The sequence below is a fragment of the Colias croceus genome, chromosome 15 (genome assembly GCF_905220415.1).
Source record: "Colias croceus chromosome 15, ilColCroc2.1".
NCBI classification, from domain to species: Eukaryota; Metazoa; Arthropoda; class Insecta; order Lepidoptera; family Pieridae; genus Colias; species Colias croceus.
The window spans coordinates 5,005,560-5,020,429 of record NC_059551.1 but is presented as its reverse complement, the minus strand read 5'-3'; the positions used below and the strand labels follow the sequence as shown (position 1 = coordinate 5,020,429).

Genomic DNA, 14,870 nt, shown 5'->3' with positions numbered 1-14,870 from the left:
TGATTTTATAACAGAATATATAATTTTTATATTTTTTTATGACGCCATATTAAAATTTCATATTTGAATGCAATCCGTAATTATCGGACAAATTGACAAGTAGTCTGTATATTATTAATGAATGATGATGGTAATATTGGTAATTGGTGAATTACGAACTTGTTTTCATTGAATGAGCTTTATTTATATAATTTTCACAATTTTAACCAATACAGTGAAAATAAAATGTTAATTATGAATCATTATTTTACTAGATACTACATATAGGTAAACAAATATTTTTAATTACATAATATGCTTTTGATATATTTATTTTACAAACTATATTACAAAAAAACTAGGTTATAAGGAACATCTTTGGTGAAAATCAAAAAGCTTCCTATGTATTAAAAGCTGTTTGAATTATTTATTAGCTAATAGTTAATACGCTCGCCGCTAAAAGTCTATTATCGTATTAAAATAACTAAACATATTATTTTATGTTATTTAAATAGAATTAAAATAAGCTTAAATCTAGAGATACACACAATACTTTGTATCTATGCAAATTTTCTAAACATATTTCTTGCTTTTCATTGAAATGCTTATCGAAAAGACCTTAGCATTTCATAGCAACAACTTAAATCTCGTAAAGCTTCTAGATCTTAATTATAAAATAAATAATTTTCTTTAATTATAATGTATTTTCGAATTTATACGATAAGAATATTCATTAGATTTTCTTTAGTTAATATTTTATTAGCATTATTTTAAAATCATGTTTGACTTTTCAATACTATGAATTTTGAATAAAATCCAGATAATATTATAATACTGATATATCGTCAAACTAAGGTATTTAAGGATGGCAACATTTCTATCTACCTACATAAATATAATTACTAATTTATTGTTACTAAAATAGAAAAGAAAATTTATTTATTTATTAATACTTTACTGCTCTGAATAAATTACAAATTCTAGGATACATTGTAACAAGCGGCGGCCTTATCGCTAAATAGCGATTACTTCCAGACGACCGGTTGTAACAGAGAGAAAAATTAAGTAAAGGGTTTACCGCATTTTTTATATAAAATAGTCATTAATTGTCTTATGGATATTGGAATTATGTATCGTTTACTGCATTCCACTATAAAAATATCGGAAATACCAGAGACCACAACATGCACACCATAGGTAGGCATTGCTTTTGTATTCCTGAATTTTCACCCATAATGTGTCCTCAAGGGAACAAGATCACTAGGAGGTTTTGTTATACAGCAATGCACTGCGGCTTCCTATACAGGGTGTAATCGTTAAGTGTGCAAAGGCGATTATTCCGTAACTATTACAGATATCAAAAAACTTTAAACTGATATCGAAAGTACTTAACCTAATGAGTAAAATGGCCATAATAAATTTTTAAAAATAAAACGAGAAATATCTAAAAAAATAACTTAAAACCATCCCATACATTTAGTATGAGATATGAATATCCCATGTACATTTAATATGATGAATGATTTTAGCTTTTTCTTTTTTTTTTTTGTTTTCTGCTATAATTACTTCGTAAATTTGAAGGAAAGTTCATTTAAAAACTGTAAATAGAGCTCCTCATTTTATTGCACAACTAGCGGTCCGCCCCGGCTTCGCCCGTGGTACATATTAACGTTTTCTCTACATAAGAACCATCCTCGTACTTCAAGGAATATAATAAAAAAAGAATTATCGAAATCGGTTCAGCCGTTCTCGAGTTATGGAATTACAACGAAAAGTGGCATTGATTTTTATATATTAGATGAGGACGTCACTTCGAAAATCTGCTATGAATACAAAATGTATGGGAAATAAAATGTATGGTAGCTTTTGATGTAACATTTTTGGATATTTCTCGTTTTATTTTTAAAAAAATTTTATGGCCATTTTGCTCATTAGGTTAAGTACTTTCGATATCAGTTTAAAGTTTTTTGATATCTGAAATAGTTACGGAATAATCGCTTGTGAACACTTAACGATTACACCCTGTATAGTCGTCCAAGAAGTTTATTGTTAGATAGCAGCATCTCATGAAAAATGTAAGCGTTCGCATTACCGGGTTGTATAGGAAAACACTAGAGGGTAAATTTAAACTTGCTTGTGCTTTATCTTAAGTGACCTTTCAACTATTTTAGTGGCGAATGCCAGAACGAGATACATTTAAGAGGTTGTATATAGTTACCGTTTTTGGATAGTCTCTCTAAAAGCACTTTAATTTGTGTACGTTTTTCACTTTTGAACTTAAGTATGTTATGTATTGCACTTAAAAATTATAAATTTAACAATAGCACTGATTTCGTGACGTTATTAAAAACTTGTTCTCGACGTTTCGAATACTTTTTTTGTTTGACGGTAGTTTAAATTGTTTTGTGTAAACAACATTAATCAATACAACTAAAAGAAATATATCTGTCTGATCACCACAAAACCAAGCTCATCTAAGAATGTTCTCATACTTAATTTCTTTGATTGTAGCTTTTATTAATTATCATCTTGTCTTCTGACAGAAATGACTCGATGGTTATGTGGATATAGTTAGTTCATGTAGCGTTTTATAATATGGAAAATGGGAAGCCATAGTAGCTTATCTAATTAAAATTGTAATATAATTATGATTTGATAATTTTGATAAAATATATTCGTAATAAAGTCGAGTACAAGACGCTAATCTGACTAAACACGTCACATTAGCACGTCCGTGACGTAAATTCTAGTGTCCTTCCCAAAAAATACTTCCACAAACATGAAATTTCAACATCGTAAATAACTTTTTCATGTCGTCTCGTAAGTAGCTAATAATAACGCAATAAAATATTAAATTTTTTGTTTAAAGTTATTTAAGTACAAGGTTTTAGAAAATCGCTACATATATAAATAAAATTGATTATTTCAAGTCTGGCGCTAAAAATTCATTTACACAAATTTTATGGTCCAAAACGAGCTGAAATATTTATTGGGAAATAAAAGTTTACGATTATAACACATAGCCATGAATATTGAATACAAGTTTGTATCACATGATTTATTTACGATTCTTTTGACTAGATTAAAACTGAGGTTTTTGACACCATTGTATTATGGTTTTTCTAGAAAAATATTGTGTGATTATGGTAATTTTTTATTATTAAATCTCTCAGAAATTTATCAGCTGCTTAGGACTAATGTTTGTTGTGTAAATACATATAAATGTCTACTAATTTGTTCATAGATCAAAATGTAAGCGTAATTTTATGTCTCTCAAAGGAGAATTTTCATAATACGAAAATAGATACACAAAGCAAAATAATTTAAATTATTAAATCCGAACAATAAACCAATTTCTCGTTTCGCTAAATGTTAAATCATTTCAAATATAAACAGGATTAATTAGACTTTCTTCTGCGTTAATTGAAAATTAATAAATGTACAAGATTACACTTAATACAAGAGATAGAGAATAAATAGGTATGTAAATAGGTTTTTATTGAGTGTAAGTATATTACATAGGTTAACAGACTATGAATATTTTAAATATTGTAATTAGTTATGGCTTACCTTTCTAATTAATTTCATTACATAGGTATGGGCTATAATAATTAGAAATAAAAAATGTGTGCGTGTACTAGTGATCACACGTAAGAAGTGAAACTTCTTTATGACCTCATTTTTCAAAAAATAATTTACTATATGCAACTTTACAGAAATACGTCGAATCACGCGTGGTAGGGATACGTTAAAGATGGCGCGTAACGGAAAAATGTCACGCGTAACGAAAAAATGTTACACTAAATTTTTTTTCCAACCCCGATAAAGAAGTTTCACTTCAAAAATTCGATTTAATATAGACAAAGCCAGTGTCGAATGATACACAGGAATCAGGATGTTTAATGAAACAAAACTTTTGGCTGAAAAACTACGGCGTTGTGTGAATGTACAAATTAGACCCAAACTTTTTATGTGAAAAGTTAACATTGAATTCACATTGTTTCAGCGTTTACTTTTGTTTTGCTCTTTGATTAGTTGAATGTTTGTTTTCGTAATAAATTAACTCATTTGGAGTCCTATTTCTGACATTGCAATTATTGTATTCATGTAAATATAGGTATTAATTGACGATATCAAAGTAGGACTCGGAATTACGTGATAAATAAAGTAACTAATGAATAAACCGCGTTTAATAACCATTAAAAAGTCTTTGAGTGTTTTTTCGAAATACCTACTCGCGTAAAATGAGAAAAAAAATTATCCTACTAATTAAGTATTCTTTTTGAAGCACATTAAGAAAATAATTATTTGATGTTCTTGTCTTTAAAATCTCGTTAAATCATAATTACCTACTGCTTTTTATATAATTATGGTATGAAATGTACTGTAGAGTTGTAAAAATATAAATGAAGCTCGCTGATATGAGATTTTTCGCTCATAATCTATAATATAAAAATGAATCCCAAAATGTGTTGGTAAGCGCATAACTCGAGAACGGCTGAACCGATTTCGTTAATTCTTTTTTTATTACATTTCTTGAAGTACGAAGATGGATCTTATGTAGAGAAAACGTAAACATGTACCACGGGCGAAGCCGAGGCGGACCGCTAGTATTTAAATAAAATTATGAAACCCTGTAAATATTATGAAATTAGTAGTTACGCCTTTATAATAATGAGCTACACGAATATTAACGCAGGAAAAGTAGCTTCCCGCTTTTTCTATCTCTATGTATGCTTAAATCTCTAAAATTACCTACTCAACATATTTTTATCTGCTTTTTTTATAAAAAGAGTGGTTCAAGACGAACCTTTTAGTATGTAATTTGTTAAATGTTAGACAAAGCGGGCGAAACCACAGGTACAAAACTAGTATAAAGTAAAAACCAGAACACTGCAACGTTTTGCACCAGTGATACAGAATATTACGTACACACGAGTATGTATAATATTCATATGGATCACTAAGTTCCCGTCGCATATGACTGGCTACAGCTAAATGTATAACAAACGAGTTGTTTGTCAAAGGGATCATGCTGTCGTGTTCATAAAGCGGCTAATTACACTACTATAGTGCACAATGGGTCTTGAATTTAGATATTGTAAACGAGATAATTTATTGAAGCTTGGTGGTCTGCAGTTAGGTACGTTGTTAAAGAAATGGTCTTAATGATCCCGATATACAACTTTTAAATGTTTTATAATATTTCGTCACTATTAAATATTTTTATCAAGTGAATTATAAATGGGTCTAGATCTACCTACCATGTATGTTTCATTTGACAAGCTCTGTAGTATACTGGAATTTACAACGAATATTGTTGCAGGGATAGCCTTATTTTCATAATAATGTTACGTACATAATGTTCATATACCTAGAAAGTAGAATTAAAAAAAAACTAAAACTAAAATTAACTTAATTAATAATACATTTGGCGTGTTACCTAATAACAACATCCTATTCATTATTTACTTTAATTTTCGATGTAGCTACATAATTTCTATCTCTGAGAAAATCTTTAAGGGCGACGTAATCCTTCCATTGACAGAAAGGAAGGATTTTACCACAATCCTTAGAAGGTTCCAGAAATCGTGTATTTATATATATTTCTTCATTTTATCTCTTTTTAACTCTTCGAATAAAACAATAATATATTTATTATTTCTTTATATAAATATTACAGCAGACGTCTTTATCGCTGCAATGTTTAAAATGTATTATGCATTATGCATTTACTGATCCTTTCACCAAAATATTTTAAAATATTCTATTTATATTTCCATTATTTTGCTCGTAGTGAAATCAAGCGAAGTTTTCAATAAATATGGACATATTATAAAACAAAACGCCAGTTTGTTATAGCTTTAGAAAAATAAATATATTTTCTAAACCAAGACAAATAAAAATAAACAAACCAACAAAGGTAGAACTCTCTATTGTATGATAATAACTGGTTCTATTAATTAGATAAAAAAAATATTCTCTATTTTCAGTTGAACGAAATACTGATAATAAAAATCTAAAAGCAGTCCAATTGTAATAAGTTTAGACTAAAATCCCACTTTCTAAGAACAAATTCTTTTTTTAATTATTTCTATTATTGTGGCTATCATATTATATGTAACTTAATGTAAGTATGTAGTTTAGGGTTAATGTTTGTTTTAACTTTTTTTTACAGACGTATTTAAACGTAGACGTACGTAAAAATTTTCATTATTATGAAACATAATTAAAATTATAATATATATTAAAATTATAATAAACAAACATCATGAAACAAATATCTATTTCATTTAAAAATAACAAAATAATATTATAAAAAAGAATGAGCCTGGATTACAATTAGATTTAGTCACGAACCAGCTTAGATAAATGCAATTTTACGTGCCATCTGCCGAGTTTGGAACGATTTAGAATTTAATTCCATACAAGTGTAACTAAATTTTCTACTTACAAACAAAGGTAGAGTAGCGTCTAGGATATTTCTCACGGTGCATTTACACATTCGTGTTAGCTATTCGCCTCGTCAATCAACGAAATATTCGTAAACAAGTGTTAACGTTACCATAACAACGTTAACCATATTTGGTTTCGTAGCATTGAAATATATTCGATTTCCCTTTGATTACTTCCAAAGAATCGATCTTAACACGAATCTTAAATGCGAATATCGAGTGCATTGTTTTCATGTGTGCGTGTTCATTATTCGCCTTTAATGCAGCATCATACATTTTCAGATTTAATCCTCAACATGAATTTCCATTTAATAACCGGTTCTCCAAATAGACACTGTTACAAGTTACAGCCATTAACCACAGAACAAGACAAGTTCGTGTGAACTAGCTTGAACATCACATCGTAGATGTTAGCTATGTTGAAGTTATGAAATAGCATATGCTTGATGAACAGACTAAATTAGGTATGTTGCATACATAATGTAACAATTCTGTAGTTTATACTTTGAAAAAATAATATAAAAGTGTTTTTATATTGCCATTCCACTTGCGTCTGTCACAATTTTCTTTCTATGGTCACGCCCGCAATTAATTTTCCGTATAGTTCAATTATTAACAAAATTCAGAAAATAAATTCCGATCTATAATAGTAATCATTTTATTTAATTTATATTAAATACCACACTTAAGCAATCAGTACCGATATTTGTTCTAGCTTCTATAAATTTGCATAGTCATCACCTTCAATAATTAATGTACATATATTAAGCTCCTATATTATCTTCGCCTTTGTACTAGTACGTAGTAGATAATCCTATTCTGTATAATCCTACATATTTAAATTAATCTTTAAATGTGTATTGATATGAATATGTTTATTATCTATCTTACCACGATGGAACTTGACGAAAATCGACACCTAGTCTTACTGATAAACTAGGACTGTATTTTCTACAAATTCGTGAAACATGAATATTAGGTACCTACAAACTTATATGGTTGCAAATGAACGGGTTAAATTACCTCTATCAAGTATCAATATACTTAACTCTGGCTAGACAGAATGAATTTCTTAAGAAAATATGTATGGATGTAATGAGATCCTCTCAGTTCTATTAAATGCACATACACCTGTGTCAAATGCACTTTCTTTAAACTTCATAATCTTGTCTCGCCGTCTATAAGTATCACTTTCATGACAAAGGTTTAAATAAAAAATATGATAAGTATCTTGTTAGTAAATTAAATTCATCGATTTTATTCATTTACATTGACGAGATTAGCTCAAAAAATATTTAATACACGATAGTCAATTCTCCAAAACTCTACTCTCTCACGAAATGGCTAAGTTTAATTAAATCAAATTTACTACACATACATATTATATATTATCGGATACATATGTTTATACTGACAAAAACTTTACAATATCGCATTACCATTGGACAAGAAAATTACATTTTTTCATTTTCTAATTACAATAAAACTAAACCCGGTCGAGAATAATTTTCTACAATAATTATGCATTTGTGGGTAGCTAATATTTTAACAGCTGATGGATTGTACATTTAAAACAAAATGCTTATTTAAATTAAACGCTGGTGAAACTACGTAGAAGTCATTAAAATATCCTTATCAAGAGGAATTGCTACATCTTTTTGTTTCGCTAATAAATTTCTGGTGTATTTTAGTATTTCTACGTACAGATACAAGGAGAACATAATATATAGAGTCCAAGGAATATTTTAATAAAATTATGGTAGTGTATAAAATAATATTACTTACAATTTTAAATATAAAATATCCATTCCAATACGATTTCCTATTTTATGACTTCACATAGACGTCTGCGCCACTTCGCTGAAATAATAATAATATTTTTTAAAACTATAACATAAACTAATTTGGTCAATGTAAATTTATACTTTGATATGATTAATACTTAGTATTAGAATATAATTAAATTAAAATAAGAATTATAAATTTCAAACTTTACTTACAGAGAAAACATCCGCAGTAATATTATTATTGAGTTATAAACTATTTTATTCAGTAAAATAACTTGGAGTGATAATTTAACTTCGAAGTAGAATTTTAACTAACTTCCGATTAATCGTTCACGCTGAAAATCGCTTGGTATATTTTTTTTTAACTGACAAGAGAAAAATTCAAATCGAAGTTCAGGTAGTACGGGTTACGGGTAGTACCAATGTTTTGTCATTTATTTCCATAAAAAGTTTTTTTTTTCTAATTGTCTATGGTACCTAGTAACAAAGAATAATATGATGATTCAAAAAACTGTACAAAACGTAAAATTATTTTTATTACAAATTATAAATAGCTTGATAAATAGACTGCCAATTTAAAAATAAAATTTAGTTTTACATTCCAAATTCAAATTCAATCGTACCTTTGATTAATTAATATTGTTGGCAACATCGATATAGTTGTGTTTATTACCTGTGTAATATAAAAAATGTATCAATGTAGTGCATCTGTGGTTTTTAGGGCTTGGCGCGAAACGTTTGTGTTTTGTTTTTTTTTTCTTTTTTTTTCTCGTGATTTTAATTAGGTACTGAATCAGATAGGTAGTTAATTGTTTTTAATTAATTTGTTATTTAAGTCTTATGAGTATGAATTAATATTGTTATTTTGTGTGTGTGTATGTTGTGGATTGTAGGTACTTACAGATTTTTATTTCCACGTATAACCACATTAGTACAACAGTATACTTAATATTTTCAAATACATGCGTGTGTAATATTTAATTATCTATTCTTTTTTCTTTATGCGTTGTGTGTACTACGGGACCTGAAAATAATACAACGTCGCGGTCGTCTCAAAATAATTATCAATTCAAACATATTAAAAGTTAGAAGGTAATTCAAGCTTTAATATTTTAATATTTGTTTGGCTTTAGATTTATTCATACAACTCGATAAATATTAATGGCGATTGGCGACATCGTTTTAACTTTCCGTTAAATTTCCTTTTGTTCAGTTTATCGTAAATTTTCACAAACAGGTACTTAGGTAATATTAAATTTATTACAATCGTCCGAATGACTGACTGAGTTACAATCACTTTGATTTGTAGGATGTTTGTAGACTTGTTGTTAAGTTGTTCGCCCCGGCTCTTCTTATATTTGGATCCGGTTTTCAATTTTATAAAGTTTTCTCTACATTAGAAGCTTTTTTATAGATCAACATAAATATAAAGAAAATTAATGCATTTGTTCGTTGAGAATGTAATAAGTAAATATGTAAATAGTAGAGATACATACAAGAGAATTATAATTATAATTTCCTTATAAGTAGGTAGGTAGTATGTGGCATTTCTTTTTTTATATTTTTTGCCTTACTAAGAGGGTAGAATTAAAATTGGTTAAAGTTGGTTCAACTAAAATAAGTACATAATATGTTGTATACGTAGGCTAGTATAGTATTATATTATCTGTGATATAGGTAGGTTACAGTTCCGTAACGAGCGTCAATTTGTAGAAGTAGGTATATCCGAACCTAATCCATTACACAAGAAGAAGTTAGTTTACTTCAGTAATAGACTAATGGATTTGTAACAGCTCTAACTTAAACGTAACATCCTAACAGTTGCTTCAGTTACATGATTTTTTAATAAAATCGTTACAAGTTACACGTAAAGGTAGCAGACAATTTGTGACAACAACAATTTATAAATTTAATTAAATATTTATAACGGAAAACAAGCTATATCTAAGGAATTGATAATCTGAATCTATAATTAAGTACCTACGTACTTCTCAATAAGAGTATCGTAGAGTACTATCAAAAGATAAAGCTCCCGTGTCTCTCTAGTATACTTTGTTTCAATTAATCTTTATCTTCCATATATTAAGCATAATGTTTTGATAGTGTTATATTTCTCAGCGAATACAACAGAGATCGGCGTGTTGGACCCCGCGCTGTACAAAGCGGACTGCCATGTGGAGGATTATTTATGGCCTGAGGGTCACGTGGTAAGTTTTTTATTATAATATGATAAATTATAAGCTGCATTTTTATACCGTAAGCCTGGGGTTCTTTAGAAAATGATAAATTTCGTGTACAATTTTTATGAAGTTGTTGGAATTTTTTGCAGATTAAAATGTAATTTATTGTTAGAGACAATAGAGAATGTTTTACCGCAATTATTTTTGTTAGAATATAGTGTTATTATTTAAATTTTATGTGAAATAAGTATAATGCAATGTTTTTGATTAAACTAACTGAGTAATAATACTCCATTTCTATATAATATCACAATAACGAAATAGTTTATTTTGCAGGCAATTTCTGTACGTAAAGTCAAATTCAGTCAAGTCAAAGTTAAATTTTTGCCACTTACAGAAGTATGATTATGAAATATTAACATAAGATATTAATCTAGTTAATCTATTATCTAAAAAATAAATTTCTCCAAATATAAACTTTAAAATAACCTTCAACAGCAAACAACCCATATAAATTAGTTAATTACATTTGCTCAGGGACGAATATGGTTCACCCTGAAATACGAGTCTGAAACTGAAAGGCTGCAAATCCACATTATAAAGGTTAAGCACTTGCCGTCTCGTACACCGGCGTTGGCGAATGCCTGTGATCCGTATATAAGGTAATTAATTATTAAGTTAATTATCATTATGTATATAAGATTTACAGTAAGAGATAGTTTTAACTTTTGGATATTTTCTTCTTTTGTCTATAGCACATCTGGAACCCGATAAAGATAGATTCTGACATCGAATATGTTCCGTAGAGCTTTTATGTTAATTAGAGACAAACAAATAGTGTTAAATAGGCTTTTTATATACTTGCTGTAAATATATAAAGGTGTTTGTGTAAAGAAAATAAATATTAAGAGAAGTGAAAAATAACTTATAACTTAGTTAAAAGGGTTAACTAGCTAGGTCTCTGTAAACACGTATTTCATAACCAAAGTGACGTCATAATATGTCGAATTCCAGCCACTTTTCAGCCACGCTAGCCTCGGTAATATCCCTATGAGAGCTTATACTGTCAGGCATAATTCGCGAACTATGGTATTCAATTAATATTATCGTGAATGGCCATTTTGTTATACCAGACAACATAATATTTTATTAATAAGCATTATTAGAATTGATAATGTCAAATTGTTTCACAATTGAATCCTAGTATTATGGATATAAATAACTCAACAACAGAGGTCTACGGAAAATCGTTAACGTCCTGAAATAGGTGTAATGGTAAAGTATATTTTATCGCAGATACATTGTTTGAATATTTTCCCTGAAATAATTTATAGCAGTTTGAATCGGAATCACATGAAATATATACATTTTTTATATTCAAAAATTAATAAACATCGTATTACATAACAGTATAATTTCCAGTTACTACTTATTAGTTACTTTGTAAAATACCGATTAAAAATATACTATTTCTCTTAAAATATAATTGAGTCTAGGAATTCTAAGAAGACGGTATACAAATAGAAGCAATTCACAGTCGTTATTATATGAATGATTCTAAAGTATGCAATTTCCTATCAAAAGCGTAAGGTATAGGAAATTACATCCGTCACCTCGAGCTTATCTTTTGAGCAATTCTCAAAGGACTGAATTCTCATGGCTAGACTAGTTTGAAATACTTAGCTCCAGCGAACTGCAATAATAGCAATAATGGTATAGTAGTATGCTAACTGCTAAGCATCTAGTTTGAAATACTTAGCTCCAGCGTGCTGAGATAATAGCAATAGTGGTATTAAGTAACTGGGTAAATAAACACAGATGTTTAAGGGAATTAAACAAATGATCTCAAAGGAATTTTATACGTGTGAAATTACACAAAAGCCTCTGGTTATTAGGGTAATTATATTCCTGTTTGTTCGTTCTATGACCGTGTAACGGTCCGTGCATTTTATATTGTTATTACACGAAGCTTTATGTCAGGCTATAATTTACTTCCGTAGTAAAAAATGTAAAAGTGGCTTACCTTTGAACCTGAAATTAGTCCTCATACCAAAATATTTAAAAGTGAAAGTGTGGAAACTAATAAACAGGACAATAGATGTTCACAGCACGTACGTAGGTATTTTAGAATGGTAGGTATCTAATATATCTAGGATTTTTTTGAATTAATTCTTAATTATAATAGGCACAAATTACACTTGTATATAATTTGCATACTCTGTAAAGTAAGACTAATAATTAAAATTAAGAACTTATCACTTGCAAAAGCTTACACACTTAAAACCCAGCTTCAACATAACGAGTTGAACTTCCCAATTCAAAGTTCTTGAGACTTATTCTTGTTAGTTCTGAATATGCATGAGCGTAGGATTTAACGATGTATTTCCATAGGATCCAGTTGATGCCCGACGAGAGACGAGTGCTGCAAACTAAACAAAAGAAAAAGACTTGCAATCCCTTCTTTGACGAGACTTTCGTGTATCAGGTAAGTTTTTTACTTTAACTATGTACCGTTGTTTCAAATTCAAATGTAAGGGGCAAAGTTGTTGTTTCATTTTTAAATGTAAGAAACAAAAGAACGTATTCATATAAACAACTAAACAAAGAACAATTTTACGTTTGTCTCTGTTTCTGTTTTTTAATTATTTTCGTACTTTTTGCACAATTTATAAGTTGTACCTGTATATAGGTGAATTTCCTCAGTTTAAAAACGCTACATTCTTCAATTTACCAAGGGTTATAGCTAAATATAGACCCAAGCACATCGATACAAACTAAGATTTGTTTGGCTATTGACGCACTAAAAATAACATACAGTAATAATATTTCCATCGATCAATCAATTCCACTTCTGAAATTAGGTCTGCGAAATGTACGAAATAACATATTCTATCAACAAAGGAAACCCATGTCAATGTATGAGATTTTTATGTGCTCTTCCCGCCGACAAATCTTTTAGTGCGTCATTCACTACATTTCCTTTTGTGCATCGTAGACCTCAAGCTCCATAAACCTTACGTTTACTTCTTTTTTATAGAGCAACTTTAACGCCTTTATTTCGAAGATAAAATAAATTTATATCCGAGTTTATATCTATTGTATTCAATATGTCCTGACGAAAAATAGCTATTACCAGTAATTTTATAGACCAATGAATACAAAATCGACAAACAAACTTATTATCAACAAAATTTGTTGAACAATAACCGTAAACATACAGCTAAAATAAAGGCTTAGAGTGAGATATATTCTGTTCAATCAGACTGCCCGTAACCGCACTGACCGCTGACCACGATTCGAAACATCGGTTTAAATAATAAAAGTGGTGAATAAATCCGTTACCTAGGTATAGTCTAGACTAAAAATGTCAATTTTTATTCGGTTCAAAATCCTCTTGTATCATAATTAAATTCTGGAAAACCTTTGTTTGTTTTTTTATATAAAAAGCGTATTCAAATATTCACGTAGGTAAAAGGGTGTGCAATCTCTTGTGACCTAGACGCAAGCTAGAAAGCAAGTTATTATTATAGGAATTACTGAAGGTCGTGTTAAATAATTAGCGGCTATATTAATTAATATCGATCAGTTAATGACATGATATTGAACATTGGATAGATTATTTTTTATTACATGAGTCAGCGTTTGGCAGCTGTGGATTATGTGTTACCATGATTATATTTTAAATAATCTACCTAAATTATACCGTTTAAACATTTTTATGCTTAGGTATTTAACCAGTTTAGGATTTTTCTTTAATAGATTTGATCATAATTTTTTATGAGAGAAAAAATATTAATCGATGTTATTTTATGACAATATACAAAACTACTTTGTATCTGAAATTATAAAGCAGAATTGCAAGATGATAGTACCTACTACTATAATTTATCTGGATGTTTTTCTTGAAAAGAGTATCTTTCCACTTTCCGTTACTTGTCTTATTCTAGGAATAAAATAACAACTCCTTGTAATATAATTTTATAAATAATTTTTCTGTGTAGAGTATCTTTGTCTCGAGGAGATAAATAAATAAATAAATAAAAATACTTTATTGTACACCCAGATGAAGTTCACAGAAAGACAATAAAAAACAGCAAAAGAGGTTAAGGTACAGTAGGTGGTCTTATCGCTCATGAGCGATTTCTTCCAGACAACCAAAAAGCATAGGAGAGCTGAGAAGTAGGAGAGTAGGCGTGGTACAACTTACAAGAGTGAAAGTTCATAACATATACTTACAAATATTGTAAAAGATAAAATATTATATTTTTCCCTCAGAAGTATTTCTTAGCAACATTTTAGGCTAAAGTTAACTTATTATTAGGTTAAGTTTTATATCTACTTTTGTAGATGTAGTCTCAGTATTAAATAATTCCTTATTTTTATGTTACCTCGCCTATAAAGTTGGTTCTAAATCTTGGGTCAAACTCCTTCTTCATTTATTATTAAGGCTCTAAACAAACTTTAACACC

General features: G+C 28.9%; 1 protein-coding gene across 1 annotated transcript in view; it reads left to right on the top strand.

The window, feature by feature from the left end:
- The window catches only part of LOC123697698 (synaptotagmin-15-like), a 70,055-nt gene that overhangs the window by 46,504 nt on the left and 8,681 nt on the right, over positions 1-14,870 (top strand). Inside the window, exons 6-8 of the mRNA XM_045644229.1 lie at positions 10,340-10,428; positions 10,939-11,063; positions 12,793-12,886. Coding sequence (XP_045500185.1) covers positions 10,340-10,428; positions 10,939-11,063; positions 12,793-12,886 — 308 coding nt within the window. The remainder of the gene's footprint in view (positions 1-10,339; positions 10,429-10,938; positions 11,064-12,792; positions 12,887-14,870) is intronic.